The following is a 17,127-nucleotide window of genomic DNA, read 5'->3' on the forward strand; positions in this document are numbered from 1 at the left end:
AGGTGTGCACCACCACACCCAGCTGATTATTTATTTCTTTTGTATTTTTAGTAGAGACAGGGTTTCACCATGTTGACCAGGCCGGTCTCGAACTCCTGACCTCAGGTGATCCTCCTGCCTCGGCCTCCCAAAGTGTTGGGATTACAGGTGTGAACCACCACACCTGACCATAGGTCTTCAATAAATATTTAATGGAAGGTTCCAGAGGTCACCCTGTGATTAACGGTACCCGTGTGGGACAAAGCTGCAAGGTCAAGATGGTTCATTATGGCCGTATTCACCATAGCAAACTGGAAACAATCTAGCTATCCAACAGTGAGGGTTAAGCAACATGGCGCATCTGTGGATGGAAGGCCACCCAGCCGCCCAGAGCAGGGACTTAGCCTCAGGGAGGCTAAGGAGAGAGGCTTGCTTTGGATATAGAAAGACATCCTGACATTGGCCAGGCATGGCGGCTCACGCCTGTAATCCTAGCACTTTGGGAGGACGAAGCGAGTGGATCACTGAAGTCCAAGAGTTCAAGACCAGCCTGGGAGACGTGGCAAAACCCTGTCTCAAAAAAGAAAGAACGATGTCCTGACATGAAACAGCAGGCTACAAAACCACTGCATGCTGTGATCCCAATTTTGTGTTTTTCTTTCTATATATGGATTAAAAAAAAAAAGAATCCCAAAGGGGAATACGCCAAAATGTTGACAATCACTGTCTCCAGGTCAAAGGGGAGAGGTGGGATTGTGGGTAACTTTTAATGTTTATGATTGTCTGTATTTTACAGAATTTCTGCCATGACTGTGTATTTTGCATGACACATTTTAAAAATAATAAACACTATTTTTAGAATAACAGAATATCAGCCTCCTCCCCTCCAAAAAGAAGCCCTCAGGAGGGGACAAAGTTGACCGCTGATTGAGCCTCTCAGGGCTGTGCACTAAGTGTGGGCTTTTTACTGACACAATTCTCCTGGACTCTTGAATACGCCCAGTTTTACAGGTGAGGGAACTGAGTCTGAGACAGGGAGTGGGGCCTCTGTTGCACAAAGTCACACAGCTAGGGAGAGGTGGAAGTGGGATTCGGCGCCATGTCTGGCTCTTTCCCAAAGCTCTCTCTGCGAGTCTGTGTTGAGGAATCCTTGCCACGGGCGCACACATGAGATATGGAAAAACAGGTTCAGTAAGGATTTGGGTCTTACCCGGGGCCTAGAGAAGGGTCAATGGCAGAGTAGGGATGATAATTCAAATGCTTTAGTTACTTTTCCCTTTACAATAACCCAGACAGACTTCCAGGGGCCCCGTGTTGTCACTAGTTTGAGTTTGGGGTTGGGGGTGCCCATCCTGGGCCCGGAGTTTCGATTCACCCATCTTAGCCCTCAAGACTCCAGGCTGGCCGGGCGCTGTGGCTCACGCCTGTAATCCCAGCACTTTGGGAGGCTGAGGCGGGTGGATCACTTGAGGTCGGGAGTTCAAGGCCAGCCTGACCAACATGGAGAAACCCTGTCTCTACTAAAAACACAATCCAGCTACTCGGAAGGCTGAGGCAGGAGAATCGCTCAAACCCAGGAGGCGGGGGTTGCAGTGAGCCGAGATCACGCCACAAACAGCCCTATGCAGTGCGGGGCCCCAGGCGAGGCTCAGACCCTGCCTCCACAGAGCTGTGTGGGTGATCGTGCCTCCGTGGAGGCAGGGTCTGAGCCTCGCCTGGGGCCCTGCACCGCATAGGGCTGTTTGTTTGTTTGTTTTTGAGATGGAGTCTCGCTCTGTTGCCTAGGCTGGAGTGCAGTGCAGCAATCTAAGCTCACTGCCTGGGCAACGAGAGTGAAATTCCGTCTCAAAAACAAAAAACAAACAAACAAAAAACTCCAGGCTGTATCCCTGGAGGAGAAGAGAACCAAGGTCCCCGGAGAGTTCCTGGAAGAGGCCCCTGTGTGTCCGATGAGGTCACAAAGCCCCTCCACCAGAGGCTCCTCCCCCAGACCCCTGCTGTCCACCCTGGCAGGGCCATGGCAGAGGCCCGTGTCTCCCAGCCTGGGGCATCCCCACGCTCTGTAACGCTGAGCTCCAGGCACCCGTGAAGCCCCAGGGGTCAAGGCTGGTGGGCCGGGGCTGGGAGGCCTGCACGCCTGGGTTCTGGGTCCCTAAACCAGTACCCGTCCACCACAGCCACCATGATCTGGCTTCGAAACAGGAGGTGCCTTGAGCCGCTCCAGGGCACCCCGAAGTGGGTCCCCGTTCTGGGGGAGCTGCAAAAGACCCTCCAGAAGGGCGAGTACCTGCCCCTCCGTCCGCTGCCCATGTTCGAGAGTAACTTTGTTCAGGTCTCCAGTTCCCAGTGCCCCGGGGCTGAGAGGGACAGAGGGGAAGCAAGGCCTCCCATGCTGGGGGATCTTGAGAGGGAATGGGATTTAGCAGTCCCTATGTGGGGGACGATCAGGCTGCGGCTGCTGGAGGAAGGAGTGGTCCCAGCCCCTCTCCCTGGCTGTCCCAGGTGACCCATCAAGGGGGCCCGGTGTTCGTGAATCACAGAACCAACCGGCTGGCCATGGGCGTGGCCGCCTCCCTGCCCGGCCTGGTGTTGCCTGACATCTTGCTGATCGGCCAGCCCGCCGAGGACAGGGACTGCTCCGGCCTCGTGCTGACCAGGTGCTGCATCCCCCAACCCCTCGGCCGCCCCCTCCACCCCTCCTGCTCTAGACGCTCCGCTCCCCCTCTCCCAGGATGATCCCCCTGGACCTCGTCCACCTCTGCGTCCATGACCTCTCTGCCTGGCGCCTGAAGCTGCGCCTGGTCTCGGGCCGCCAGTACTACCTGGCCCTGGACGCCCCCGACAATGAGGTGGGCTTCCTGTTCCACTGCTGGGTCCGCCTCATCAACCTGCTTCAGGAGCCGGCTCCCACCTGGGGCCCCAGGACCAAGCGCACGGCCCCCCTGGATGTGCCCCTGGCCAAAGCGCCTGCCTCCACCTGGCACCTGCAGGTGGGATCCCAGCTCCACAGACCAGGGCATGGCAGGCCCCAGGAACCCTCCAGCCAGATCCAGAGGGGACTGGGACCAAGAGCCCAAAGTCTAGGCTGGGGGCCTGGACCCCTGAGTCAGGGAGGAGATGCTGGGGGCCTGGACTCCTGGGTCTGACGGAGGAGGAGCTGGGGGCCTGGACTCCTGGGTCTGAGGGAGGAGGAGCTGGGGGCCTGGACTCCTGGGTCTGAGGGAGGAGGGGCTGGGGGCCTGGAATCCTGGGTCTGACGGAGGAGGAGCTGGGGGCCTGGACTCCTGGGTCTGAGGGAGGAGGGGCTGGGGGCCTGGACTCCTGGGTCTGAGGGAGGAGGAGCTGGGGGCCTGGACTCCTGGGTCTGAGGGAGGAGGGGCCGGGGGCCTGGACTCCTGGGTCTGAGGGAGGAGGTGCCAGGTCTGGACTCCTGGGTCTGAGGGAGGAGGGGCTGGGGGCCTGGACTCCTGGGTCTGAGGGAGGAGGGACTGGGGGCCTGGACTCCTGGGTCTGAGGGAGGAGGAGCTGGGGGCCTGGACTCCTGGGTCTGAGGGAGGAGGTGCCAGGTCTGGACTCCTGGGTCTGAGGGAGGAGGGGCTGGGGGCCTGGACTCCTGGGTCTGAGGGAGGAGGTGCCAGGTCTGGACTCCTGGGTCTGAGGGAGGAGGGGCTGGGGGCCTGGACTCCTGGGTCTGAGGGAGGAGGGGCTGGGGTCTGGACTCCTGGGTCTGAGGGAGGAGGGGCTGGGGGCCTGGACTCCTGGGTCTGAGGGAGGAGGAGCTGGGGGCCTGGACTCCTGGGTCTGAGGGAGGAGGGGCCGGGGGCCTGGACTCCTGGGTCTGAGGGAGGAGGTGCCAGGTCTGGACTCCTGGGTCTGAGGGAGGAGGGGCTGGGGGCCTGGACTCCTGGGTCTGAGGGAGGAGGGACTGGGGGCCTGGACTCCTGGGTCTGAGGGAGGAGGAGCTGGGGGCCTGGACTCCTGGGTCTGAGGGAGGAGGTGCCAGGTCTGGACTCCTGGGTCTGAGGGAGGAGGGGCTGGGGGCCTGGACTCCTGGGTCTGAGGGAGGAGGGGCTGGGGTCTGGACTCCTGGGTCTGAGGGAGGAGGAGCTGGGGTCCTGGACTCCTGGGTCTGACGGAGGAGGGGCTGGGGGTCTGGACTCCTGGGTCTGAGGGAGGAGGGGCTGGGGTCCTGGACTCCTGGGTCTGAGGGAGGAGGAGCTGGGGTCCTGGACTCCTGGGTCTGACGGAGGAGGGGCTGGGGTCCTGGACTCCTGGGTCTGACGGAGGAGGGGCTGGGGGTCTGGACTCCTGGGTCTGACGGAGGAGGAGCTGGGGGTCTGGACTCCTGGGTCTGAGGGAGGAGGTGCCGGGTCTGGACTCCTGGGTCTGAGGGAGGAGGGGCTGGGGGTCTGGACTCCTGGGTCTGACGGAGGAGGAGCTGGGGGTCTGGACTCCTGGGTCTGAGGGAGGAGGTGCCGGGTCTGGACTCCTGGGTCTGAGGGAGGAGGGGCTGGGGGTCTGGACTCCTGGGTCTGAGGGAGGAGGTGCCGGGTCTGGACTCCTGGGTCTGAGGGAGGAGGTGCCGGGTCTGGACTCCTGGGTCTGAGGGAGGAGGGGCTGGGGCCTGGACTCCTGGGTCTGAGGGAGGAGGGGCTGGGGGCCTGGACTCCTGGGTCTGAGGGAGGAGGAGCTGGGGGCCTGGACTCCTGGGTCTGAGGGAGGAGGGCTGGGGTCTGGACTCCTGGGTCTGAGGGAGGAGGGGCTGGGGGTCTGGACTCCTGGGTCTGAGGGAGGAGGAGCTGGGGGCCTGAACTCCTGGGTCTGAGGGAGGAGGGGCTGGGGGTCTGGACTCCTGGGTCTGAGGGAGGAGGGGCTGGGGGTCTGGACTCCTGGGTCTGAGGGAGGAGGTGCCGGGTCTGGACTCCTGGGTCTGAGGGAGGAGGGGCTGGGGGTCTGGACTCCTGGGTCTGAGGGAGGAGGGGCTGGGGTCCTGGACTCCTGGGTCTGAAGGTGGAAGTGCCAGGTCTGGACTCCTGGGTCTGAGGGAGGAGGAGCCGGATTGCCGGGTCCTGGGAGCAGGAGGGGGCCTAGGCCTCTGGCTGGGTAGGTTATGGAGATGTGGAAGCCCGGGCCCCTCCTGCCTCCCTCTATCTCTGCAGGAGCAGCCCAGCAGCAGACATGCAGGTGAGCAGGCCCTGCTGTTCTTCCTGGACCTCTGGGTTCTCCCCCTCGCAGGGACAGAGCTGCACCCTTCGGCTCTTCCCCCTCCCTTGGTGGGGCCCGCCACAAGCTCCTGGGGTAGGTCCTCGTGCCCTCCCCTGGGGTCCCTGACCCAGGATATCGCCTCTCTTCCCAGTCAGGGTTGCTGAGCATAACTTTCCTTATAAGACGGTGGCCGCTCGGAGACAGAGGAAGGCCGAGGTGAGCCGGCGGGGCGGTGTGGGCCCGTGGGGCTGCCCCTGTCTGACCATACCTTCCCTGCCCACTCCAGGCACTCAGGCGCAGTTTCAAGTCTCAGGCCGTGGGCGACTCTTTGCCCCTCGTCTGGTCGCAGCTGGAGCATGCCGATGTTAGGAAGAAACCTGCAGAAAAGAAGTGGGCGTGGGGTCTTGTTGCTGGTGGGTGGGTGGGAGAAGGTGGGAGACCCCAGCCCAGATGCCACCAAAGTCCCACGGTATTGCTCCTGCAGGTCCCACTCAGACCCCTGTCCCGACGGAACTCACACCCAAATCCGCTTTTCTGGTAAGATCAACCCACCCCACCCCCTGCCACACTGTGTGGCTCTGGTTCCTGCCCCAAAGGGCTCAGACTGCTCCCCCATCCAGAGAAGACCAGCATCTCCATCTGGACCATCTTCAGCATCATTTCCAGCACTGCCAACCAGACACGGTCCTCTCCAAAGGCCAGCCTTATACCCGGGGCAGGGCCCAGGCCCCAGAGCTGAGGGAGGAGGGGCTGAGCCTGGACTCCTGAGTCTGAGGGAGGAGGGACTGGGGGCCTGGACTCCTGAGTCTGAGGGAGGAGGGACTGGGGGCCTGGACTCCTGAGTCTGAGGGAAGAGGGAGCAGGGGTCTGCCCTCCCGGGTCTGGGGTCTCCATGCATCCTGACCATGCATCCTCTCCCCTCTGTCCACCTACAGGCCTGCACATCTGCATCTGATGAGGCCACAGGCCAGGGACATGTGGTTGAGAGCCCTTCACATTGTGTCTCAGCTGACAGCCCTGATTGCTTCTTTCTGGGCTCCTGCAGCTACCTGGACCCGTGCCTGCGGCATCAGGACATGGAAGACGTCACGGACTCTGAGGGCAGCACTTTGTCGTCTGCTGCCTCCGGCCTGGCTCCCTATCCCCCGGCTGCCTGCCTCTCCACACCCTACTCTTCCATCCCCAGGCGCAGGGAAAAGGCCAGGCCTATGGGCTCCCACCAGGGGCCGGGGTCACCACCCTGCCAGAAGGCCCCATCTGGCCCCGTCACATCTTATAAGGCACCATTCCTTGTTGATCAGTCCCAGAAGCTCCCAGCTGTACCCGCTTCACCGTGGAAACCCCCACCTGGATTGGCTCCTCCCCAGAAGGCCCCCGCTGCATCAGCTCCTCCCCGGAAGGCCCCCGCTGTACCTGCTGCATCCCAGAAGGCCTCAGCTGCATCAGCTCCTCCCCGGAAGGCCCCCGCTGTACCTGCTGCATCCCAGAAGGCCCCAGCTGCATCAGCTCCTCCCCAGAAGGCCCCAGCTGTACCTGCTCCCTCCCAGAAGGCCCCAGCTGTACCTGCTCCATCCCAGACGGCCTCAGCTGCATCAGCTCCTCCCCAGAAGGCCCCAGCTGTACCTACCATTCCCCAGAAGGCTGTGTCCCCCACCGCTCCAAAGAGGAAATCTCTGCTCCTCCCTGCCCCATCCCAGAAGGCTCTGCCAACCTCACCTACCCAATACCAGATAGCGCTGGGCCCGCCTGCCTCATGGGGGAAGCTCCCTGGCGATTTTGACGTGTTGCCAACAGGAATTCCTGGAAGAGCCGTGCTGGAGAGAAGCCAGTCTGGAGGGAAACCAGAGCCGGCGGTAACGGTGCGCACCCAGGAGACAGACGTGGTGGAGATGATGACTCAGGCCAAGTCCCCGGAGTCGCCCTTCACCGTGACCAAGATGGAGTCCAAGGACATCCTGGTTAGCCAATCCGAGGAGGTGACCCTGGAGGCCCTCAGGGGCGACAGGAAGTTGGAGGACCGGGCCCACTGGCAGAAGCTTGAAGAGAGGTCCCTGGACCTGCCTGGCGTGAGATCCAAGGAGTTGGAGCAGCGGAAGAGATGGGTCAAGACGAAGGAGCTGGCCGTCGAGGGCCCCTCCCAGGAGCACAGCAGGCTCTTCTCTGCGGAAGTGCCCACCCTCGCCAAGGTCATGATCATGGCCAACTCCAAAGAGCAGCACTCGAAACCCGCTTTGGTCTCCCTTCCCTCCTGGCTCTTGGTGACGTCGCAGGCATCTGCCACATCAGTGATGGCTTCCATGCCCCCCCGCCCAGGCCAGCTGTCCTCACTGGAGGGGAAGCCAGTGGTGGTCAGAGGGCAGCCAGAGTCGCACACCTGGTTGAAGGAGGGCAAGCGGCAATGGGGCGAGATGGAGGAGCCACCCTGGGACCCTGAGGGGCCACCCAATGTGCCCTTTCGCTCCAAGCCCACCTCTGCCAGTCTGAAGAGGGGAGGAATCTCCCAGGCGCCTATCCCCGTGCCCGCCGCCGGGTGGGAGGACTTCCTGCCATCGTCCCTCTCGGAGAGCCCCATCTCAAAGATGGAGGCCACAGCCAGGGCACCCCAGCGGCCCAAGAGGGCATTGCAGGAGCCTGTGAGGATGCCAGCCCAGCACCCCCTGGCCACTGTGGGGTCGTCTTCAGAAATTCTTTTGCCCATGCTCTTAGAACTTGAAACTCTGAGGGACACGGCCACCAAGGCAGAGGAGATACAGGAGGAATCGGGCGTCTTTAACCTTCCACCCAGGTAGCGGGGGTTAGCAGCTAGCATTTACTGTGAGCTCTGCTATTTATGAGATAGAGATGATCACTCCTTCCTTTCACTTTTTTTTTTTTTTTTTTTGACAGGGTCTCACTCTGTCACCCAGGCTGGAGTGCGGTGGTATGATCTTGGCTCACTGCAACCTCCACCTCCTGGGTTCAAGCAATTCTCCTGCCTCAGCCTCCTGAGTAGCTGGGATTACAGGCATGCGCCACCATGCCCAGCTAATTTTTGTATTTTTAGTAGAGACAGGGTTTCACCATGTTGGCCAGGCTGGTCTTGAACTCCTGACCTCAAGTGATCTGCCCACCTCGGCCTCCCAAAGTGCTGGGATTACAGGCGTGAGCCACCGTGCCCAGCCCCCTTTCACTCTGATATATAGTGAGTGCCAATTCTGTGCCAGGCATTGTTCTAGGCAGTGGGGATACAGCGTCCGACCATGGGGCTGCTGGTGGTGGGATGTGCTCCTGACTTCTAGCAGGTAGAGACCAGGGATGCTGCTCAGCATCCTACAGTGCACAGGACAAGCCCCACCACAGCCCAGGTGGTCTAGGGAACCCTCACTGAGCTGGGGTTGTTTGTGTGAAGACCTGGAGGAGAGGACAGAGGAAGCCATGAGGACATCTGGGGGGAAAGCATCCCAGTGGAAGGAACAGCCACTGCAGTCCCTGAGGCAGGAGTGTTTGTAATGTGCTGGACCACGGGGATCCCGGGGTGGAAATGCGGGCAGAGGCGCAGCAGGGGGGCGCCCATCATGGAGGACTTTGCAGACAATTTTAGGGACTTTGGCTTTGACTCTGAGTGAGCTGGAGGGTTTGGAGCAGAAGAATGATGGAGACTGATTTATGTGTGAAGAGGCTGCCTCTGGCTGGGGCGTGGAGGATGTAGAGGGGGCAAGAGTGGGCGCCTGGAGGACAGAAAAGGCCACAAAGACCCCATTTCCATGAAATGTCCATAACAGGCCGACCCGTAGAGACAGAAAATGAATCGTTGGAGGCCAGGGGTCTAGTGTGGAGGAAGTGGGAGTGACTACTCATGGGTTGGAGGTCCCCTCCCCTCCCCCTCCTCTTCTCTTTTCTGACGGAGTCTTGCTCTGTCGCCCAGGCTGGAGTGCAGTGGCGCGATCTCAGCTCACTGCAACCTCTGCCTCCTGGGTTCAAGCAATTCTCCTGTCAGCCTCTTGAGGAGCCGAGTAGCCGGGATTACAGGCGCGCACCATCACGCCCGGCTAATTTTTGTATTTTTAGTGGAGATGGAGTTTCACCATGTTGGCCAGGCTGGTCTCGAACCCCTGACCTCAGGTGATCTGCCTGCCTTGGCCTCCCAAAAGTGTTGGGATTACAGACGTGAGCCACCGTGCCCAGCCAGGTTGGAGGTTTCTTTTTGGGTGATACAAATGCCGTGGAACTAGGTAGAGGTGGTTGCATGACATTGTGAATGTGCCAAATGCCACTTTAAGGAGTACATTAAAAAATGTACAAGTTTGGGCAAAAGAGCAAGACCTCATCTCTACAAAATATGAAAACAAAAAAAGTTGGTGGTTCACGCCTGTAATCCCAGCACTTTGGGAGGCCGAGGAGGGTGGATCACGAGGTCAGGATTTCAAGACCAGCCTGGCCAGGATGGTGAAACCCCATCTCTACTAAAAATACAAAAATTAGCTGGGTATGGCGATGGGTTGCAGTGAGCTGAGATCGTGCCACTGCACTCCAGCCTGGGCAACAGAGCGAGACTCCGTGTCAAAAAAAAAAAGTTAGCTAGGCATGGTGCCACGTGCCTGTGGTCCCAGCTACTCTGGAGGCTGAGGTGTGAGGATTGCTTGAGCTGGGAAGTCGAGGCTGCAGTGACCCACCATCGTGCCACTGCACTCCAGCCTGGGCAATAGAGTGAGACCCTGTTTCTTTTCTTTTTTTTTTTTTTTTTTTAGAGATGGGGTTTCGCCATGTTGGCCAGGCTAGTCTCGAACTCCTGACCTCAGGTGATCCATCCGGCCTCCCAAAGTGCTGGGATAACAGGGGTGAGCTCTATTGCCAGGCTAGAGTGCAGTGGTGTGATCATGGCTCATGGCAGCCTTCATCTTCCTGTGCGCAAGTGATCCTCCTGCCTCAGCCTCCAAAAGCCCAGCCAAGTTTTTGATTTTTTTTGTAGAAAAGAGGTCTCACATGTTGCCCAGGCTGAAGCGCAGTGATGCCATCACAGCTCACTGCAGCCTCAAGGTACCCAGGCTCGGGTGATTCTCCTGCCTCAGCCTCCTGAGTAGCTGGAACCACGGGCACGCGCCAACACGCCTGGCTAATTTTGTTTTTTTTTTTTGTAGAGATGGGGTTTCACCATGTTGTGCAGGCTAGTCTCAGACTCCTGGGCTCAAGCAATCCTCCCGCCTCTGCCCCACAAAATGCTAGGATTACAGGCATGAGCCACCGCACCTGGCCGGGATTCTTAATTCGTACATTTGGCTGTCAGTGTGAACAATCCTGAGTCAGGCCTGATATTAACCAGGCAGGAGGGAGAGAAGCTTAGCAGGGATCTAGAGGTGAAACCACCTGCCCAGATTCCAGTTACTTGTCTGCCCCTGGAGCCAAGACTCATTGATTCCGCCTCGGATTTATTGTGCATTTATTACTGCCAGGCTCTGCCCCAGGCAGATACAACAGGGAGCCAAACACACAGCAAGACCCGCCCTGGGGGACGCTCTCCTAAGCCAGGCATCTGCCGCTCTTAAAGCCCTGGGTACCCCCCTCTCCCTACCCTGTCTCTCTGGCTTGCTTTCTCCCTGCAGCCTGCAGCACTCCCAGCACTGAGTAGCCGGATGCGGGGACTTAACCCCAGTCGGAAACTGTCCAGAGGAGCCCAGCGCTGCCAGGTACCCTTTAAGACCCTGGAGATCTGCCTTAGACCTGGGGGCGGGGGAGGGGGTCGAGGGGGGAAGGCGGGGGGGGGACGAGGGGGGCCGGAGGGGGGTAACGGGGGGAGGACGGGGGGGGGCGGGGGTTTCCCAGGAGCCCAGACCCCACCGCCGCTCTTTCCTCTTAACCCCACAGGCCCCCAGGGTTCTATGTGCACCGACTGTAAGAAGCGGAATGTTGAAAGGCCGCTTGGGGGGATTTGCCCCGTCTGGTAGATACCAGAACTATGGATATGCCTTTATATATTGGGGGGCGTGGGGGCGGGGGCGAGCCCGTGGAGCCGCCCAGCTTCGCAGAGATTAAAGCTTGAGCCTGAGACTCAGCGAGTCCCACCTCAGTGCCTGTGTGCGCGCACTGGCCCCCGAGGGGGCGTCGGGGCAGCAAGGGGTGGGGTGGGGGCGCCCCTACCAGCCCCGTGGTGCACGACGGCTCCCATTGGCTGGGGCTCGGGCTTCCTAGCCAATCCGGCCGCGGGGTGCGTTTCTCCTGAGCCGGGTGGGACCGCACCCCGCGGACTCAGAAGCGAACGGCACCCGGGGACCATCGCACAGCAGATCCAGTGGCCGCCAACGTCAGGCTGGTGAGGGCACGACGGGTCGGGTTCAGGGGCGGGGGTCAGGATGGGGGGACGGGTCGGAGCGAGGGCGCCCCCTCGGCCCCACGGAGTCCCCGTCCCGTCCCGCAGGAGTTGCCTCCTTCGTGGATGTTGGATGTGGAAGCCCAGGAGCCCCCCAAGGGGAAATGGTCGACGCCGCCCTTCGACCCGCGCTTCCCCAACCAGAACCAGACCCGTAACTGCTACCAGAACTTCCTGGGTGAGATCTGCTCAGCCAGGTTATGCGGGGAGGAGGGTGTGACAAGGGAAGGCAGGGAGGGGCACCCCCACCCTAAGTCCCTCGGAGACCGTTAGAGTGGGAGGCAGGGCGGGTCTGGGTTGGTGGGGGCGGGGCCTGGGCGAGAAAAGGCGGGGCTGAGCCTGGAGGGGCGGGGCGAGGTTGGTAGGGGCGAGGCCTGATCTGGAAGGTGTGGGGCCGAGTCGTGAAGGTGCGGGGCGAGGTAGGTAGGGGCAGGGTCTGGCTAGGAGGAGCAGCGTGAGGGAGGTAGGGGTCGGGGCCTGGCTGGGAGGGGCGGGACGGAGGCCTCGAGGGGAGAGGGAGGCGGGGCGAAGCAGCGAAGGACTGGGGGGCACCGAGTAGTGGAGGGGCGGGTGCTCTCCTGGAATGGGCGTGGCTTGCCGCGTGACCCCCGCCCCCCACAGACTACCACCGCTGCCTCAAGACCAGGACCCGCCGCGGGAAGAGCACGCAGCCCTGCGAGTACTATTTCCGCGTGTACCACTCGCTGTGCCCCATCAGCTGGGTGAGTCGGCAAAGGGAGCGCCGGGCCAGGCGTGCTGAGGGCTCGGCCGAGGCTGAGCCGGCGTCCCGCTCCCTGCCTTTCTGCTTCTCAGGTGCAGAGCTGGAACGAGCAGATCAAGAACGGGACTTTCGCCGGCAAAATCTGACTGCCCGAGCGCGGCTTCCTCTGGAGATGCAGTGACCCTGCATCTTTTTGTCTCGCGGAGCCCCGGTCTCGGTTACCCACCCCTACCTCCCAGTGTCTAAGCCACGAGTAATGTTATGCTGTTGCTGATGTTGCTTCTTAATGCCCAGCCAGCGAGGCGTCGTGGTGGTGGTGGGGATCCTCCCCGTGCCTGTGTCCAGGCTAACACTGCTTTTTCCGATAAGGGGCAGGTGGAGGACTGCTGCTCCATCAGGTAGAGACGGTAGTCAGGGCCCTAAGATAGGAAGCCGAGTGCCTCCCGTCCCCCTTCTCCCTCTCCACTCCAGCAGGTAGATGCCTCGTGTTGACAGCTATGAGCCAGCCCAGGGTCCCCAGTTCTCAACACTGTCCCACCCAGATGGCTCCAAGGTGCTCCTGCCTCTCAATTACCACACCTACCTCTCACCGCAGTCCTTCCCCCACTCCCCTCCTGCTTGGACCATCTCCCCAGGCTCCTTCCCCAACCCACCCCTGATCCATCCCATCTCGGGTCCTGAGGGGTCTTCTTTGTACCACCCAGCGCTGACTCCATCCCTTTCTCCCCCACTTTCCGGGCTCTCCACCACTCTCCCTCACGACCCCGCTCCCACCTGGTTCACTTCCCCTCCCAGAACATCGAGATCCCCATCATGTGAGTCAGCTTATTCCCAACAGAGTCCCCTGATGTCCACCCTTTCGGCACCTGCACCCACAGCCAGGAGTAGCAGCCTGCTCAGTTCTCCAATGCATTAGGCTCACTCCGCACCCCCACCCCGCAGAGGCCGCTGTCAGTCTCTCTCACCACACACATCGCTGCAATTTCTCCCGTGACCCCCGCCAGACTGCCAGCAGCCAGAGGACGCTCAGAGATCCCTTGGAATCATCCTTTACTCCTTCCCCATCCCGGCAGTAACAGGGAACAGCATTCTGGTTCCAGACGCCCTTTGAAGTCTTGCCTCTCCCCAGGCCAAGGAGTGCCGCTTGACAGAGCCCTAGGGTTCTAGCCTGGTCCTGCTGAGGGAGCCGTGAGACCAGTCAGCCTGGGGTGCTGGTTTTCCCAACGGGTACTCCTTGAGCTATCAGCCTCCCAGAGGGGCTCTTAAGATGGGGCAGCCCCATGCTCTGACTGAACGGTCCTATGAGGCCCTGTTCAACCCCAGGGTTCAAAGGTGACTACAACTAATCATGACAACTTGCAGGGTGACTCTAGACAAGCTTCTTGACCTGTGTGAACCCAAGGTTCCCCAAGGCAAACCAAAATGGCTCAGGGCCCCATTATCAGAGGTGGGGCTGGGTGAGCTCAGAGGACTGATTCCATCCTGCTCCCTGCCCCATGATGACCTGTCCCTCACCTGCCCTCCATGCTGCCCAGGACACACCCTAGATGGGCCATCCCCCAGGATGACGCCACCTCTGAGATCTTGGCCTCCTGGCTTCATCTCTGACCACAACCCAAGAATGGGGTGAGGGCACAGGGTGTGGGCTCAGCTACAAGAGGGCTTCCTGTTCATGCAACGTCCCCAGAGCCTTGACGAATGTACAGAGGCGCTGGCAGAACCACGGGGGCAGGACCCCTCTCTGAGTCACAGAATGGAGCTAAGTTGGTGAGGTCACCCAGGTAACATCCCGAACACAGGGTGCCACACCTGTGCAGCCACAACAGCCTCCTGACCTCCCCAGAGCCGTGTCTACAACCTATTTTTGCCCTGTTGGCCAGCCTTCCTCCTCCCTCCTCCTCCCGTCATCCTATCTTCACTGCTTCCAGACCTCATCTCAGCACATTCTCACACTCCCGACCCCCTCTGCAGCCACCACTGCCCCACTGATGCCTGAGCCAGGGGCAGGGGCAGACCTGCCCCGCCTGGCCTCCAGCCTGGTGGACCATCACCTGTGTGAACTCCGAACACCTCCTCCAGATGCTCCGGCTGGATTTCCCTGGTGTCCAGTAGCTGCCTCCTGAGACCCCTAATGCCAGCCTCACAGTCTCAGCAACCTCCCAGGTCAGAGAAAACCAAGGCCACTCTACCTATTCCCGCTCCCACCCAGAACTCCTGCATCCTTGTTCGCTCAACCTCCTCCTCCCCCTTCTTTCCCTCTTCTTTCTCCTCCTCCAGCCCCATCTCTTCAATCCTTCCATCATCCACTTTCCCCTCCCTCTGCAGTTCTTCCCTCAGAACCTGTTCTGTCCTCCCAGCCTCCAGACCATGGATCCTGAAGGCCACCTGCTCTGCCTCCCCTGCTCACTGTCCCCTGGATCCTAGGGGCTGCAGCTTCGCCTCCTCTCTCTGGGTTTCCCTCTTTCCCATCCTGAAGGTGGCAGAGGCCGAATGGTTCTGAGAATGAGTTCAACCTAGGCCCTGAAGCTACTAAGCATGTGGCCTGGGACAAGTTCCCTAGCCCCCTTTGCACTGTGGTCTTTTCATCTGAAATATGGTAACAATGACATAATAATGACACCCCACTTCCTAGGGTTGTGGGGAGGACGGCGATGTGAAACATATAAAGCAGTTAGAACAGTGTCTGGCCCCGCTCTTCTCAGTGCGTGGGGTCTCTAGCCACAGAGACACTGAGTCACTCGAATCAGCATGTCGGCCCAGCTCTGGTGCCTCACATTGTGCTGGACAGTGGGACTGACTGACCGGACAGACAGCCCAGGGATGACGCCGTAAACCGGCCCTGGCGCTCTTGGAGGCATCTGGTTACTAGCTTGCAGCATAAAGGGCCAGAGAGGGCCCCACAGGGAGACACGGGGTCAGGGTGGGGAGTCCTTGGCCAGGGCCCTGCCTGCCTGCCAAAGGCTGAGAGCAGTTCTAGTGCCACACACCCAGGTCAGTGCTGGTTGTATTTCCTGTTTCACTAACCTTCCTCCCACCTTCACCTACAGCCACCAGCCTTCGATTCCTTGTTTCCCTTGCTCTGGCCTCCATGTGTATGATGGGGTTCTCAGGCCCAGGCTTCGACCAGAGGACCCTCCGCCACACCGTTTCTTTCCTGTCCTTCAGCTACCTTGGTGAACTCATGACCCCAGGCCCCGGCTCCACCAGGATGTCCCCCAGGTCCTGCCAGCTGGGAAGTGCCAGCATGAACACCTCAAACTTTGTGGAAGCCAGGGTCCCCTGCAGCTGAGGGACCCCAAGCAGACACACCTGCCCTCCCCAGGCCAGCTCCTGTCTGCATGGGCGAGATGACTGAGAGCGCCCAAGCCCCTAGGGCTGTCCTGACCCTCCGTGCTGCAACAAGGACAGGGAATGATCACTGTGGCCTGGCGTCTCCCCTCCCCCACCACCCGGTGCTGCCCAGCTCAAGCCAGAAGCTGACTTTGGCCCCCATGGGGCCATCAGGCAAGGTCTGGAGACATTTTTGGATGGGGCGGAGGGATGCTCCTGGCATTGAGTGGGTGGAGACCAGGGAAGCTGCTCAACATCCTGCAATGCATAGGACAGGCCCTGCCCAGAAACACCAGCTCAGCATTGCAGCAGTGCGGAGGCCGGGAAACCCCAATCGCCAGTTTCTAACGCCCTCACCATTTTTATTTTTATTTCTATTTTTTTTGAGACGGAGTTTCACTCTTGTCACCCAGGCTGGAGTACAATGGCGCCATCTCAACTCACTGCAACCTCTGCTTCCCGGGTTCAAGTGATTCTCCTGCCTCAGCCTCCCGAGTAGCTGGGATTACAGGCATGCGCCACCACGCCCAGCTAATTTTGTATTTTTAGTACAGACAGGGTTTCTCCGTGTTGGTCAGGCTAGTCTCAAACTCCTGACCTCAGGCAATCCGCCTGCCTCAGCCTCCCAAAATGCTGAGACTACAGGCATGAGCCACCGCACCTGGCTCGCCACTGGTTTTTAGCCCTTTTTGTTGGGGGTGGGATGGGGGTGGAGGAAAGGCAGATACAGAAACTTGTGAGAATGTGTTGAACGCTCTGAACCCCCTATAAAAAACGTGCTTATAAGTATTACTCTCAACATTTAAAAGATTTCAGAAGGTTCCTGGAAGTTCCAATGTCCACCCATGAGTCCTCAGCTAAGACTCCCTGCTCTGCTGTCCTCTTTTTCTAAGAGCTGTGGCAACAGCACCTGAATTTCAGAAACAAAAGGCGGGGCACGATGGCTCACACCTGTCATCCTAGCACTTTGAGAGGCGGAGGCAGGAGGATCGTTTGAACTCAGGAGTTCGAGACCAGCCTGAGCAACACAGTGAGACACAATTGCTACAAAAAGATTTAAAAATTAGTTTGACGGGGTGGTGTGCGCCTATGGTCCCAGCTACTCGAGAGGCAGAGGCAGAAGAATTGCTTGAATCCAGGCGGCCGAGGTTGCAGTGAGCCGAGATGGCGCCACTGCACTGCACTCCAGCCTGGGCCAGAGCGAGACCCTGTCTCAAAAAAAAAAAAAAAAAAAAAAAAAAAAAAAAAAAAAAAAAAAGGAAAGAAACAGCCCTGAACGGCAGGGCTTATCTCTCTGCCATTTGATGACCTGGAGCTCTCTCCATCCTTATTTTTAACATGAGAAAGAAAACAAACAGGGTTTAGCAGGATTTGCATCAGAAGAGGAATTTTCTCCCTGCAAAAGAAATAGAGCAGGCCATATTATCCAATGTATCTCAATGAGTTTTAAAGTAAACAAGGTTTGACCCCTTCTCAGCTGCCCCCTTATCCCCGCCTCCCAGGGCCACCGCTGAGGTGCTTGTATGGGACTCGCTGTGGCCCCTCCTCC

The 17,127-nt window shown here is 59.7% G+C and overlaps 2 protein-coding genes across 2 annotated transcripts; both read left to right on the forward strand.

Moving 5' to 3' along the window:
* The first annotated feature begins 1,967 nt into the window (after positions 1 to 1,967).
* Positions 1,968 to 11,219, forward strand: FAM71E2 (family with sequence similarity 71 member E2). Its single transcript, XM_030821806.1, has 11 exons — positions 1,968 to 2,311; positions 2,482 to 2,636; positions 2,711 to 2,969; positions 5,139 to 5,163; positions 5,336 to 5,400; positions 5,471 to 5,574; positions 5,669 to 5,721; positions 5,805 to 5,881; positions 6,120 to 7,969; positions 10,764 to 10,847; positions 11,026 to 11,219. The coding sequence occupies exons 1-10, from the start codon at positions 2,162 to 2,164 to the stop codon at positions 10,783 to 10,785; spliced, it is 2,760 nt and encodes a 919-aa protein (XP_030677666.1). The 5' UTR covers positions 1,968 to 2,161; the 3' UTR covers positions 10,786 to 10,847; positions 11,026 to 11,219.
* Positions 11,220 to 11,408: 189 nt separating this feature from the next.
* Positions 11,409 to 12,507, forward strand: LOC105738321 (cytochrome c oxidase subunit 6B2). Its single transcript, XM_030821807.1, has 4 exons — positions 11,409 to 11,470; positions 11,576 to 11,705; positions 12,149 to 12,249; positions 12,341 to 12,507. The coding sequence occupies exons 2-4, from the start codon at positions 11,594 to 11,596 to the stop codon at positions 12,392 to 12,394; spliced, it is 267 nt and encodes an 88-aa protein (XP_030677667.1). The 5' UTR covers positions 11,409 to 11,470; positions 11,576 to 11,593; the 3' UTR covers positions 12,395 to 12,507.
* Positions 12,508 to 17,127: the final 4,620 nt, after the last annotated feature.

This window comes from Nomascus leucogenys, chromosome 10 (genome assembly GCF_006542625.1).
Source record: "Nomascus leucogenys isolate Asia chromosome 10, Asia_NLE_v1, whole genome shotgun sequence".
Lineage (NCBI taxonomy): Eukaryota > Metazoa > Chordata > Mammalia > Primates > Hylobatidae > Nomascus > Nomascus leucogenys.